This window comes from Ailuropoda melanoleuca, chromosome 19 (genome assembly GCF_002007445.2).
Source record: "Ailuropoda melanoleuca isolate Jingjing chromosome 19, ASM200744v2, whole genome shotgun sequence".
In the NCBI taxonomy this organism is placed as follows: Eukaryota; Metazoa; Chordata; class Mammalia; order Carnivora; family Ursidae; genus Ailuropoda; species Ailuropoda melanoleuca.
The window spans coordinates 16,126,198-16,142,213 of NC_048236.1; the positions used below are offsets into that span (position 1 = coordinate 16,126,198).

Genomic DNA, 16,016 nt, shown 5'->3' on the forward strand with positions numbered 1-16,016 from the left:
ACCCTGCCAACCTAATTTAGTCAGAGATATAGAGCTGCGTTTTATTGAGAAGGAGATACTGAGTCTGTGACTGGCTTTCCTATAACCAGAGAATAGACGAGTGCTATTCTGAGAAACAGTATCAAGTTACATAATATTTAAATATATGATTTAGTGAGAGAATCTTGTACTTCATAATGGATTAATCAAATTCCTTTAAAAAAGACATTTCTATTCATATTTCTACCATATTTCATTACTAAGTAAACATTTTCATGTACAATTCTTTGCCAAACTTAACATTCATAAAAACATGATTATGAAATAAATCTGAAAAAATGTAATTGTAAAATATCTACTGAATGCATCTTTCTTGCAATAGAGTAAATCTAGCTAAAAAAAACTCACAAAACTTGCATGCCCGAAAACCTCATCTAAAAGTTAAATTTTATGGTTTGGTTGGCTGCCACAATTTATTCCTGTTTGAAATAATTATAAACACAACATTCCACTTAATAATATTTACTAAAATTGATCATATTAGAAGACATTTGGTAAACTACAGCATTTATTTCTGTAATCTTTATTATTAGGATAATTACATGGTCCTTGTTTCAAACTCACTCTTCAGAAAGTAAATTACCAGATTGAATCTGAGTTTCCATTGTTAGCATACTTAATTTATTAAAAAAAAAAAAAACTCCTTTCACCCATTGGAATTTATGAATGTAAGTGATGAAACCATGCCACTGAATGCCATGTCATGATTGTGGTAATATAAATCTTATATAATAAGAAAATGTCCAGTGAAAAAGTACTCTCAAGAGAACAGTAAGGTAATTATTTTTATAAATGAACCCTGACTACGTAAGACTAGAGGTTATAATCAAAGGGTGTAATAAAGACTAGAATACTTCCCTAGTTATAATAATTTCCTGTGGATTGCCCAATGCTGTACATTTAGTATCATTAATTCTACTCTTTTTAATAATAGGAATAGACATTGTAACATGAACTAAAACATAATCAAGTGAGTATGTATACTTGGACAAATTGTTGAACCACTTACATGTTAAATAAATAACTGAAATATCTAATTACGCTTCCCATATTCACGGAATAAAAGTGCTATGGTCTTTAGCTGAAAATTGTTCTCATCGTTATTCTTTCAAAGACTTCTCTTTCCTCTATATCAGTATCATATATATGTGTATACTAATATAATGAAGTTTTAAATATTTATTTCATGAAAGACAATGAATAAAACATCAAATCTTATTCTTATCATTTTTTCTTAATTCTGTGAGAACAGAGCATATAGTGCAGTACCTTTGGATATTGCTTGACAGGAATCAATACCCTTTCTGAGAGCTTTATGTTTTTGTTGCTGATGACATCAAGATATTTCTTTTCTTCATCTTCCTTTTTTCCCTCAGAACCTTGAAATTTTTCAATTTCTGAAAAAAAAAAAGCAAGAAAAAAAACAGTAAGCAAAATGAGAAGTCATCATAAATGATTGTTCTTATTACTCACCTTCTTAAAAAAGATTTTGAAAACGCCTGATTGAATTGAAACACCTGTTAACAGCTATGTGCATGCTGCTACCGTACGTTAAGATGACCTCTGTTGGGATGCCGGCCGGGGTGGCTCAGTCAGTTAAGCGACTGCCTTTGGCTCAGGTCATGATTCCAGGGTCCTGGGACTGAGTCCCACATTGGAGTCCTTGCTAGGTGGGGAGCCTGCTTCTCCCTCTGCCTGCCACTCCCCCTGCTTGTGCTCTCTTTCTCTTTCTGACAGATAAATAAATAAATAAAATCTTAAAAAAAGAAAAAAAAGATGACCTCTGTCAACTAAAACTAAAAAGTTACCATTGAAGATAAGACTGCCTTCCATGAAACAAACAATGAACTTAATTAGTAGCATCTTCAAACAAGACACAAGGAAGAATATGTCCTTTAATGATTCAAAATATCTAAATGAACATAGCTTTCTTAGGGACAACAAATAGAAAAAAATATATTTTAAGGTTCTATGTTTCATTTTTACTCAGAAATAATGCTACAATAAAATAACTGAAAATAGTAATCATCCATTATCAAATTGGATAGTAAAGATAAATAGCATGTTATTTTTATATTCTAACAAAACTTAAAGGCAATTTAAAAGGGGGTCACGGCAAAGTCTTTTAAAGGATTAAATCTGTAAATGCTTTCATTCATATTCATCATTATGAAATTATCTGTCCATATGTTTAAAAAGAATCACTACTTTCGCCTTATGAGTCTATTCCCGAAATGGATATTTTTGAGCAAATGTGCAATATTTATTTATTCTTTCTTTTTAAAATTAGTTTATTACATAAAGATTCTTAAACCCCTACTGTGGGTACCACAGATAAAACAGAAAACAAAAAAATGTCTCTGCTTTTATGGAACCTATATTCTGATGGGAAAAAATGAGCAATTAGAAAACGAATATATATATACATGCAAATTTATGTATGGGGGTAAAGAATAAATAAAGCTATAGAGACAGGATTTTTGTTTTGTTTTCTTTAGTTTTGTTAGAGACAGAACAAGAACATTTTGTTTCTATAATTTTGGAGTAAAGGAAAGGGGATAATACCCATTAAGTAGGAAATTCTCAGTTCAAATTAATTTATATAGCATTTTGAAACAATTATTTTTTAAAGATCTGACTATTTCTGGAGGTAAAAGGAATACTGTATTGCATCTAACAGCTTTGTTCTTTGTTATTTTATTTGTAATCAGCATCTTTTCCAAAATGATTTCACATATCCTGCATAAAATCCCTGTAATATTCCGGATGGAAATCTTTTAGTATATTATTTGGCTCATGTGGAATTGTTAAAAAATCTTTTTGAAGTAAGATTACATTGCTTACTCACATAATGGCAGAATGAATGCTACACTGCGTAATTTGCAATCACTTTTTTCAGGTATATGCTGCAATTTCCCTAACGACAATTATCTTAAAATAAACTGGCCTGCTTGAAAAGAAGGTATATGTAATATGTCTATAATTTCTACATAGAACGATGGCATCAGATTCTTACTTTTCCACTCCAGATTATTAACAAGCCACTTTAACTGACTGTCTTTTTCAGCCAAGAAGCATTTGCTATTCAGGTTTTTCAATCCCTTATATAATTATTACACACAGAACTCTGACAACTTCAAAGAAAGAATATTCATTCTATCTTCTGATATTGACAGTGAACTTCTGATCGCTGCCCTCTGGGTACATGCGCCTATCTAATACCATACTTCCTAGTTTGCTGAGGCAATTGTAATGTGGGACACACTGAAACAGACTCAATCCCCAATCTATTAAACGTATGGTTTCCCCCATGTCACTCCGTCATACAATAAATTTAATTTGTTTGACATTATTTGTTCTCTACAAAACTACTACTACCTTTGGCATTTTTAGATGTTTGCAATTTGATCAATTAATTAATTCCAATAAATTCTCCATCAAGAAATGGAGCTAAAAAAATACCATTTCCACTGCTTTTTCTGCTAATTTCTACACTTTCCTTTTAAAAATGCCCTTCTGATCCTTTCAGGGAGTTATCTCGTCTTTCTTGACATATCTACATGACTAATAGCTCAGTAATTGCATTTGTCAACTGTATAGTCACAGAATGGTATAAGCCAAATTTGCCTGATTTTAAAACCAGAGAAAACAATGTATACGACACCTTTCCTTTTAAATTTTAGTTTAAAATAATTCTTTATTTCATAATTAATGTATGTTCATTATGGAATGTTTAGACAATACGGGTATCCATAAAAATTTAAAGGCACCCATTATCATCTAGCAATAACTAAACAGTTTTGTATAGAGGAGTTGAACAATGTTTTATACTTATTTATATGGTCTCTCCTTAAATTTAGCTTCCATATTATTGGGAAAACATATTCTATATTAAGGCAGGCTTATGTTCAATGTTAAACTACACAGATTTTAGTATTTTGTTTTCCTTTCACATTTTATCTGTTAATGACCATATTCGTTCAATAATTTTTTTAGCATTCATTGTCTTATTTTTAGTGTTTATCTCCATAGTACTGAAATTATGAGATTACAACAGAGTTAACTTCTTTTTTTTAAAGATTTTATTTATTTATTATTAGAGAGAGAGAGAGCACGCACGCATGAGAGTGAGAGAGAGCCGGAGCAGGGGGAGAGGGAGAAGCAGACTCCCTGGTGAGCAGAGAGCCCGACGTGGGGCATGAGCCCAGGACCCTGGGATCATGACCCGAGCCAAAGGTCATGCTTAACCGACTGAGCCACCCAGGTGCCCCCAGAGTTAACTTTTGCTTATGGGTGTATTCACCTTGTACCCACAGGGATTTTAGTCAGATGGAAGCTATAGTAAGAAAATATTTTTTATTGTAATAAAAACCACATAACAGTACTAACCATTTAAATCACTTCAAGTATACAGTTCAATAGTGAAAGTCTATTATGTTGTTGTACAACAGATCTTTAGAATTTTTTCATCTTGCAAAACTGAAATTCTAGACCCATTAAACACTCATTTTCCATCCCCTTCCCACAGGCCTTGGCAACCAGCTTTTCACTATCTGTTTCTATGCTTGACCACTTTAGATAATTTATATGAGTAGAATAGCACAGTATTTGCTCTTTTATGACTGGCTTATTTCACTGAGCATAATGTCCTCAAGGTTTATCCATGTTGTAGAATGTGTCAGGATTTCCTCCTTTTTAAAATCTGTATAACATTCCATTGCAGATATATACCACGTATTTTCTTTATCCATTCATCCATCAGTGGACATCTGAGTTGCTTCCTCCTCTTAGCTATTGTGAATAATGCTTCCATGAACATGGGTGTGGAAGTATCCTTTGAGATCTTTCTTTGAATTATTTTGGATATATACCTAGAAGTGGGAAAGTTGGATCACATGGCAATTCCATTTTAATTTTCTGAGAAACCTCCATACTATTTTCCATAATGACTGCACCATTTTATATTCCCAACAAGAGCACACCAAGAGTTCCAATTTCTCTGCATCCTTGCCAACACTTGATATTTTCTGTTCTTTTGATAGCAGCCATCCTAACGGGTGTGAGGTGATATCTCATTGTGGTTTTTATTTTAATTTCTCTTATGATTAGTGATCTTGAGCATCATTTCATATGCTTGATGACCATCTGCATTTCTTTTTTGCAGTATTATCTATTTAAGTCCTTTGCCCATTTTTAACTGGGTTATGTGTTTTATTGTTGTTGTGTTGTAGAATTTCACTATATACTCTGCACATTAAACCTTTATTAGATATATGATTTGTGAATATTTTCTCCCATTTCATAGGTTGTCTTTTCACTCTGTTGATTGTTTCGTTTGATGCTCCGAAGTTTTTCAGTTTGATGTAATCCTATTTATTTTTACTTTTGTTGCCTGTGCATTTGGTGCCATATCCAAGAAATCACTGACAAATCTAATATCCTGAAGCTTTTCCCTTATGTTTTCTTCTAGGAGTTTTATAATGTTAGATCTTACTTCTAGGTCCTTAATCCATTTTGAGTTAAATTATATGCATGGTGTAAGATAAGAGTCCAGCTTCATTCTTTTCCATGTGGAGATCCAGTTTTCCCAACACTATTTGTCGAAGAGACTGTCCTTTCCTCATTGTATGTTCTTGGCACCATTGTTCAAGAACATTTAACCATATACACAAGGGCCCTATATTTTGTTTCCATGGTCTATATTTCTATCTTTATGCCAGTATCAAACTATCATTATTACTGTTGCACTGTATTATATACATATATGTTTTTGTTTTTTTGGGTTTTTTTAAGTTTTTATTTAAATTCCAGTTAGTTAACATTCAGTGCAATGCTTAAGGTGTCAATACAGTGATTCAGTACTTCCATACGATACCCAGTGCTCATCAGAAGCACACTCCTTAATCTCCATCACCTATTTAACCCATACCCCAACCCACACTGCCTCTGGTAACCATCAGTTTGTTCTCTATAGTTAAGAGTCTCTTTCTTGGTTTCCTCTCTCTCTCTTTCTTTTTCCTCTTACACTGTTGGTGGGGATGCAAACTGGTGCAACCACTCTAAAAAACAGTATGGAGGTTCTTCAAAAAGTTAAAAATAAAAAGTACCCGATAATTCAGCAATTGCACTACTAGGTATTTACCCAAAGAATACAAAAATACTAATACTAATTTGAAGGGATACATGCACACTGATATCTATAGCAGCATTATCTACAATAGCTAAATTACAAAAACAGCCCAAATGTCCATCGGCTGATGAATGGATAAAGAAGATGTGGTGTGTGTATATATAAATACACACACACACACACACACACACAATGCATTACATATAATATATAATTTTTTTTACAATGTCTTATATTTTGAAAATAGGATGTGCGAAGCTTCCAACTTTGTCATTCTCTTTCAAAATTATTTTGGCTATGTGGAGTCTCTTGAGTTTCCATATATGTTTTAGACTTTTTTCCTATTTGTGCAAAAAAAAAATGTCATTGGGATACAATAGGGATTGCACTGAATCTGTAGATTTCTTAGGGTATTACGGACATTTTATCAATATTAAGTCTTCCAATTCACAAACACAAGACTCCTTCTTCTTATTTGTATTTTCCTCATATTGGTTAGTGATTTTTGTAGATTTAGGTACAAAGGTATTTTGAAGGAATTTTTAGTTCTGCTTTTGCTTCGCTTTTCCCTCATTTTCTTTGGGCATACAATTTCTTAATTGTGCTTTTCTTGGTTTATTTTATTTCTTAAAACTTTTTAATTTGCATATTTAATTCATTCATTTTCTTTTTATATTTTTATTGATAGAAGTATTTAATACTATGAATTTTCTTTATAAAACTTCTTTAGCTATGCCTGTCTATTCTGATTAGTTGTGCTTCAGTTATAACTTCTTTGCAGAATTTCTGCAATTTCATTTTGTTATTCCCAAAATGTTGTTTAGTTAAACACTTTTATTTATTTATTTTTAAAGATTTTTTTTTTTGACAGAGAGAGCGAGAGAGCACAAGCGGGGGAACAGGGGGAACAGTAGAGGGAGAGGGAGAAACAGGCTCCCCGCTGAGCAGCGAACCTGATGCGGGGCTTGATCCCAGGACTCTGAGATCATGACCTGAGCCGAAGGCAGACGCTTAACCATCTGAGCCACCCAGGTGACCCAAGTTAAACACTTTTAAAAATGTCCAGATGGCAAAGCCTGTCTTCTACTTTGATATTACTTTCTTTTTTCTTAAAAGATTTTATTTATTTATTTGTCAGAGAGAGACAGCACAAGCAGGGGAGTGGCAGGAAGAGGGAGAAGCAGGCTCCCCTCTGAGCAGGGAGCCTGATGTGGGACTCGATCTCAGGACCCTGGGATCATGATCTAAGTCGAAGGCAGACGCTTAACCGACTGAGCCACCCAGGCGTCCCTAATTTCTTTCTTTTTTTTTTTTAATTGCATTGTTAGCATTATTTCCATATTTTAGAATTCAATGAAGGAATTCTTAGTGGGTAAATTTTTGGTAAGGATTTATAAACATTATCTTGAATGGGTATATATTCTCTGATGTTGTGTTAAAAGTTAGCTATAAATCAATGGGATATACTGGATCCATCTTGGAATGAAAGAGGTATGTGAGAATTTCTTTGTAATATGTATATGAGTGGAATTTTGGTTCTTAAATTATACACATACTTAATTTGACCAAACGCTACTATTTTGTTCTATAAAATATGGTAGGTACATTCCCACAAACAGAACAGCTGTATTTTTATGACTTCCATTTCCATCCAATGACTTAGATATTTTATTTTATTTTACTTAATTTTATTATCTTATTATTGTTATTTTTTTTGACACAGAGAGAGAAAGTCCACAAGCAGGGGAAGAGGCAGAGGGAGAGGGAGAAGCAGGCTTCCCGCTGAGCAGGGAGCCCGACGTGGAGCTTGCTCCCACGACCCTGAGATCTGACCTGCACTGAAGGCAGATATTTAACCAACTGAGCCACCCAATTGCCCCTAGATTTTTTTTAAGGATTTTTTTTTTTTTTTAGAGAGAGAGAGTATGTAGGGAGGGGCAGAGGAGAGAGAGACTCTCAAGGCGACTCAGAACTGAGTGAGGAGCTCCATTAAAGGCTCAATCTCATGACCCTGAGATCATGATCTTAGCTGAAATCAAAAGTTGGACGCTCAACCAACTAAGCCACCTAGGCAGCCACCCAATGGCTTAGATTTTTAACCTCACCTAAATCTCCTATAGAAACAAGATGAATGCCTAGGATAAAAGAGGGGGGAAAAAAAAAAAACTAAACTCTGAAATTATCCCCATAATCCAGATGATCTACAAGAAACCTATGTACAAAGTGGGTTTCTGAAAACACTGAAAATAGCAGGAACTCTACTAGGTCCTGTGTGCAGTAGATTGTGGAAAAAAGAAAAAGGAAAATTTAGATGGTCCAAGAGTCCCAGAACACAGAAATTTTAAGTGAGTACTTATCGTCAAAAGAAGAGATGACCTGTAATGTAGAATTCTCAGTGATCTGAAAAGAAAGAAAGAAAGAAAAACATAAAACTGGGACAAGACTACACAAGCTCCAAATGATGAGTGATTGTGAAGTAAACAAGGGAGACCATATAATGCATGAGGACAAAGCTAAACAACGGAGACTATACAATGCGTGAGGAAAAAGCTGAGGGTGCTGTAGTAGCACAAGCACTCCAGGATCTCGGGGGAAAAAAAAAAGTCTTTCTTTAAAAATAAGTCCCTTCTGTGAGGGAAAATCTGCTTCAAGCAAAGTCCTAATGGAGCATAAGGCAACAACAACACCCTAACTGAACAGTCTATTCCAAGAGAAACCTCCTAAAAGCACAGGGAAAACTCTCTCACTTAAACGTTAAAAAGAGAAACAGATTGTGTTGAACCTCATACAAGTATATTATATAAGAAAACAAAAAAGGAAAATGAACTAAAGAATATACTGACAGAAAGTGAAAGCAGGACAGAAACATGATAACAAAGCAGAAAAATATATTAAATGAGGGGAAGAAAGTAGAACTACAAAAGTAATAAAAGAGGGGTATATATCAGAAATAGAAATGGGTTACATAAGAACCAATAAATTAGAAGAACCTGTGAAAAGAGCGATCAGAGCTCAGGAATGAACTAGAAAGGGTTTAGTTCATAAATGAAAAATAAACTAGAAATAAGACTAAATAACAAAAAAAAATAATCAGAGGAAAGAATTAAGCACTACTATAAAATCAGAAAGTTAAAAGGATTTGAGAGAAAATGAAAGATGTATGAGACAGGTAATGATGACCAAGGTACATATACCTGGAGCTCCAAGAAGTTGAAAACTAAAGCAATAAAACTGAAGAAACACTAAAAACTACAATTCAAGAAACGTTCTTGGGGCGCCTGGGTGGCACAGCGGTTAAGCGCCTGCCTTCGGCTCAGGGCGTGATCCCGGCGTTGTGGGATCGAGCCCCACATCAGGCTCCTCTGCTATGAGCCTGCTTCTTCCTCTCCCACTCCCCCTGCTTGTGTTTCCTCTCTCGCTGGCTGTCTCTATCTCTGTCAAATAAATAAATAAAATCTTTAAAAAAAGAGAGAGAAACGTTCTTAAAAGAACTATATGATAATGTCACATGAACTGAGGATTTGACTAGCTCAATGTTCTAATTTGAGTGAGAGGGACAGGCAGAAGGAAGAGGAGAGGTAGAGGGAAAAAGGGTGGAAAAGAGAAGGAAAGAGAGAGAGACTGATTTGAGACTGACAGGTGCAAACAATAATGCAAGATTTAATGGACTGGAAGTAATTGCTACAAAATTAGTTCCAGACAGTGGTTAAAACTCTGGCTTAAAACGAAAAAACAAACAAACAAAAAACCCCAAAAAAACAGCAAAACAAACTATGGCTTTAGAATATGAGCAGCATATGTCTGCCTCAGTTTGACACCTGGAAATTAGGAAAGAATTCTTGGTGTATTTTAAGGATTAACTAAGTCAATATGAGCAACGTGCTTAGAAAAGTGTCTGTCAAAAGCATTGTTGTTACTATTATTATTCTCATTATTATATATTAAATTTAAAAGGACCAAAGCAATGTTTGCACTAGAGACATAAGGCAAAATTTCACTGAAGACAGAGCCAGAAACTGATCTCCAGGTTAAAAAAGCATTACAGAGAAATGGGGAATGCAACTGGCTGTACTGAAGAATCATACTATATAATTCTTATGTATCAAGAATAGCTTTTCATTTATCTAATATTTTTAAAAATATTTTTAATATCTGCTCTATGTTTGTAGTTTAGTATATTCTATAGCTCCAAGCATAAACAATGTCAAAACATTTAAACTAGATTAAACTCATTCTGAAAATATGAATAAAATTTCAGTGAAGGGGATTCTATTTGCATATCTGAATTTATACCTCCATATTATAGTCACTTTCTTAATACATGTAATTTTTTCTGAAGTCATAGTTCATACTTTCTTTTTTTAAAAATATTTATTTAGGGGGCGCCTGGGTGGCACAGTGGTTAAGCATCTGCCTTCGGCTCAGGGCGTGATCCCGGCGTTATGGGATCGAGCCCCACATCAGGCTCCTCCACTATGAGCCTGCTTCTTCCTCTCCCACTCCCCTTGCTTGTGTTCCCTCTCTCGCTGGCTGTCTCTCTCTCTGTCAAATCAATAAAATAAAATCTTTAAAAAATATATTTATTTAGGGGCGCCTGGGTGGCTCAGTCATTAAGCATCTGCCTTTGACTCAGGGCATGATCCCAGAGTCCTGGGATCGAGCCCCACATCAGGCTCTTCCGCTGGGAGCCTGCTTCTTCCTCGCCCACTCCACCTGCTTGTGTTCCCTCTCTTGCTGGCTGTCTCTTTCTCTCTGTCAAATAAATAAATAAAATCTTTTAAAAAAATAAAATAAAGCAAAATAAAATACTTATCCATTTTTAGGAAAGCATTTGCACATGCACACACACACACACACACAAACACACACACCAGGAGTGGGAGGAGCAGAGGGAGAGAATCACTGAGCAGACTGCCCACTGAGTGTGGAGCCCAGGCTGGGCTTGATTCTACCACCCACGAGATCATGACCTGAGCTAAGAGTCCATCGCTCAACCAACTGAGCTACCCAGGCACCCCCTTAATTCATACTTTCTAAACTGGGTGTGTTGAGTTTTTAACAGTGATCTCCCATATACTTCTACCTAGCATTTTTCTGACCTTCAGAATATAGCAGGCTTAAGATTTTAGAAACATCAGTAGCCATAAAATTGATGTGTTAGGCAGTGTCTGTATAGCAATGCTTTACACAAGTTATTTTATTGTGGTTAAACTTCTTTTTGTAACTGGCACATTATAGAGACTCATATTTTTAAATATAAGTGACATATAATAACATGTAACAGAGAAATCACAATTACCTTGTTTCATAAAAAATCAGTTATTTAACATAAATGAACTTTTCTCTTAAAACCAAATTTAAAATTGGGCATTTGCATATTTTAAGTTATCTTTCTAAAATAAATTCCTTATTTCCCAGGCATTTCAGAGAGAACATTCTTTGCATGATCCAGGGACTTTACAATGAATGTCAGTTATTCTATCAAAGCTAATCAATGTGAGTAATCACTTTATTCTTTCGTTAATTCATAAATACTCCTGAATTAGTCTACCTCATGTGTGGAGGATTAAGAATAGAAGGAAAAGAGTAAAAGCCAGGAAATAATGAGGGAGACTTAGCATACATGATTGAGGTTAAAGAGTCACTAGTGACCAGACTTGGGATAAATCTTGAAGGTAAGACATCCTCTCCTAACTATAGATAGGAAGTGAAGGAGGAGGGAGAAAAAATTAAGGACAGTCCCTAGATAAGTGGTCCTAGCAATAACATTGATCATGTGTGTGTGTGTGTGTGTGTGTGTGTGTGTGTGTGCGCTGATTTATTTCACCAAGAAATCATATAACCAATCTTGTCAGAACTATACACTAAATAATAATAAATACGCTTAGTCAAGCAAATTACATAGAGCATGTTATGCTTAAATTTTTTTTGTGCCTAAATGTTTTCATGGAGTGAAATACATGCTCTTCTGAGTACTTATAATTCTAAAACTCAAATAACTTCTAGGGAAATTTTAAAGAATCAAGATACATTTTATTTCCAAATAGACTTTGAAAATAATTTTTAATGCAATATGAGAGAAAAGAACATTTAAATGCAAGGTATAATTGTATAATATATTGAAGGAAAGAACATGGAATTAGTCTGGGAAGAAAAGAAGTTATTGTCAATAAAATGTAAATGATGTTTAAATATAACAATGGGGAATAATGCCAGTATTGAGTTATTTTGAAATTTATGCTTTGTCTAAAACCAAAAGTCAATAGAGGTTGTAAAAAATTCTTTTATTTATGGATATTTTCCGAAAAGGCTTTATAATACAAATAATGTTCAACTGTCTAATGATTAGAAGTCTTTATAAATGGGGCATGAACAAATCAGACTTACATAATATAACTGAACAAAAGTTCTCCTACTTATTTCCCCTTCAAATTATACCCTTTAGGTTTCTACATAAAAATGTTTTCTGCTGTTTGTATTTTAATATAGAACCAAATTTTTATCAATTAATGTTAATAGAATGAAAAAGTGCAATATAGAGTAATTTTCATCTTCCTTTTAGAATCCCCCATATAAAATCTCAGACATCAGTATTCCATAATGCAGTAGGATTCCAGCATTTCAAATTCTAAAAATCTAAGTCTAGAATGAATGGCTAAATATACCACAAATAACAACTGTTTGTTGTGAAACATAAACTTAATACCAGCAATAAAAGAATCTGAGGAGATGATTTAGCACAAATTTTGCTTCATTGACATTGATCAGAAAGATATATATACGTTCAGTCTCAAAGAAAGGGTGAGGGAATATCAATGTTACTTTGACATATGTAATTTTTTTTAGCAGCATACCTCCATGGGGTAACAATTATCTCCCTTTTCAAATAAATAAACAGGAGTTCAAAGAGCCAATGTAACATATACTATAAATACAAGAAGGAAAACAATAGGAAAAAAGGGGATTTAAAAACTCGAGAAGAGCAGTTCTCAGTGTAGTCTTACATTTAATAATGTAAACAAAAATAATTTTTAAAAAAGGAGCCAGACTTTGCTTAAAAATACCATTTATCATGGGGCACCTGGCTCAGTGGTTTAGCATCCAACTCTTGGTTTCAGCTCAGGTCATGGTCTCATGGTCATGGGATCGAGCCCTACATTGGGCTTGGAATTCTATCTCTCTGTCTCTCTCTCTGCCCTTCCTGCTCATGCTCTCTCTCTCTCCAAAATAAATAAATAAATCTTTAAAAAAAAAAACCATTTTGCAACTTGTCCTTATATAAAATATCTTCTGGGGAGGGAATAAATAAGGTTGATGTCTTGCCTTACCTGCTTTCAGGAAGCTCAGAGCTGAGTCTTTTTAAGGAAAACTCACCTTCTTCTAACTTGCGTAGGATAAGGATTTCTTGTGTAATTCTTTTTCCTTTTCACCCTCTTTACAATTTTTTGATTATTTAATTTGTGATAGCATTCTTATCCTTATTTTGTACATGCTTTATTATAAGCTGCCTCAAATCCACCTCAGAAATAAGTGATAAATACTTTATTTTAAAATTAATTAATATTCAGTATTAATAATTAATTATTAAGCCAACAATCTCTACTAATGCAAAGTTTCTCTAAGCTCTGTTTGTGGTCTCTGGCATTAACTCTGAATGTTAAAAGCAGGTTTGTCAACTGCTAGCTACATGATCTTAAGCAAATTAGCCTTAGTTCCTTTTTTTTTTTAAGGGAAAGTAAATCTATCAAATGATGACATTATGGGAATTAGCATTTTGTGTACCTTCACTGGCAATAATTATGATGTTTTGATATTATAATGTTTCATAACTGTCTCTCTCTATATTTTAATGCCTGAGCAGATTTATTTTACTCATTTTCACAGCCCCTGAACTTAGCCCAATGACTAACAGGATAAAAGAAGAAATTATGCCCTAAATCTGTGTTTCCCACCAAGGAAAAATGAAATGGGTAATTTCTTACAAAACAGAGCTTAAATAATAAGAAGGGGACCTTATGTGTGAATGATGATGCTAGCAAGAGATGTTGCAAATAATGGATCTCTCAGAATCAAGGTCAGCAGGGCTAGTAAATAGTAGTCCAATTCCAAAAGGTCTTAAGGGGTGGGAGGATGTTCCGAAATCTGGAATAATATTTTCCTTTTTATTGAAGGCATGAATAACTATTTCATATTCAGTAATGGTAAATCAGTAGTAAAGTTCTGCAAATAATTTAAGTACCTACAAAAGTAATTATTTTGATAATTGAAACAGAAACTGTAAAAGTTGATTTAAAAATAACCCAGGGTTATCTGGGTGGCTAGTCGATTAAGCGTCTGACTCTCCATCTCAGCTCAACTCTTGGTCTCAGGGTCATGAGTTCAAGCCCTGTGTTGGGCTCCACACCCTATATGGAGCCTACTTAAAAATAAATAAGTAAATGACCCAACTGCTTGTTTTCAACAAGATTACCCATAAGACAATGAACTATTTTAACTACTAATTCATTTTAATACCCTGAACCCAGTAAAATTGTGAAACTATTGATACCCACCTGCCCCCCTTTCCTGGCTGCTTTTCCATATTCCAACCACTGTAAGTTTCAGCTCACAGTTCCTCTCCCCCATGGAGTACAGAGTAACTTACAGGGATTTCTCTCTTTGTGAATTCCTACCATTCAAGTCGCGTATTACATATTCAGTTAGTACTACCTTTCAGTCCTAACACAAGGCCACATCCTAACTCTATGGTCTTGGACAAGTCATGTAAGCATTCTTGGCTTCATCTGTTCCCTCCTACCCACCGTACAACCCCCAAAAACTGAGAACCAAATCTTAGGAAGGGCGTCCTAGTATATTCTCAAGATCATAGACTTCATAATATGGTATTGTATCTCTTATTAGTCATAGAACACTTGGCATTAAGAGTGATGATACCTATTGTTTTCTAAAAATTTTCTTTTTTTTTTTTTTTAAAGATTTTATTTATTTATTTGACAGAGATAGAGACAGCCAGCGAGAGAGAACACAAGCAGGGGGAGTGGGAGAGGAAGAAGCAGGCTCACAGCGGAGGAGCCTGATGTGGGGCTCGATCCCATAACGCCGGGATCACGCCCTGAGCCGAAGGCAGACGCTTAACCGCTGTGCCACCCAGGTGCCCCTCTAAAAATTTTCTATGTGCTAGGCAATGATCCTATACATGGAATAGTTGAGTTCACTTAGTTTACTTAAAAATTTTGTGCCACACTGTTTGCTTGTAAAATGGGTATAAAATCCTCATAAAACTGTTGTGAGGATTAAATGAGTCAAGCAAGTTATCCAAAATAACGTGGTATAGTACCTGACACATAATAAGAGCTATTATTATTAGCTCTTATAATCTTATTACTTGTGTTTGATGGCTGGACATGAGGTTTCACTGAACTCTTCTTTTCCATCATTAAAAGATCACGATAGGGGTGCCTGGGTGGCTCAGTCAGCTAAGTGTCCAACTCTTCATTTCAGTTCAGGTCATGATCTCAGGGTTATGAGACTGAACCCCATGTCAGGCTCCACGCTCAGTGCAGAGAGTCTGCTTGTTCTTCTCTCTCCCTTTCTGCCCCTCCCCCCACTTGCATTCTCTCTCTAAAATAAATAAAATCTTTATGTAAAAAAAGATCATGGGGGCGCCTGGGTGGCACAGCGGTTAAGCGTCTGCCTTCGGCTCAGGGCGTGATCCCAGCGTTGTGGGATCGAGCCCCACGTCAGGCTCTTCTGCTGTGAGCCTGCTTCTTCCTCTCCCACTCCCCCTGCTTGTGTTCCCTCTCTCGCTGGCTGTCTCTATCTCTGTCAAATAAATAAATAAAATCTT

The 16,016-nt window shown here is 34.9% G+C and overlaps 1 protein-coding gene across 9 annotated transcripts in view; it reads right to left on the bottom strand.

Annotated features, from left to right (window-relative positions):
* KHDRBS2 (KH RNA binding domain containing, signal transduction associated 2) overlaps window positions 1-16,016 on the bottom strand; it is a 597,869-nt gene that overhangs the window by 506,653 nt on the left and 75,200 nt on the right. For all 9 annotated transcript variants that reach the window (XR_004622082.1, XR_004622080.1, XR_004622081.1 and 6 more), the window contains exon 2: window positions 1,309-1,436. Coding sequence is in view for 6 of the 9 variants with exons in the window: in XM_034648191.1 (XP_034504082.1) it covers window positions 1,309-1,436 (128 nt within the window). In the remaining 3 variants the exon portion in view is untranslated. The remainder of the gene's footprint in view (window positions 1-1,308; window positions 1,437-16,016) is intronic.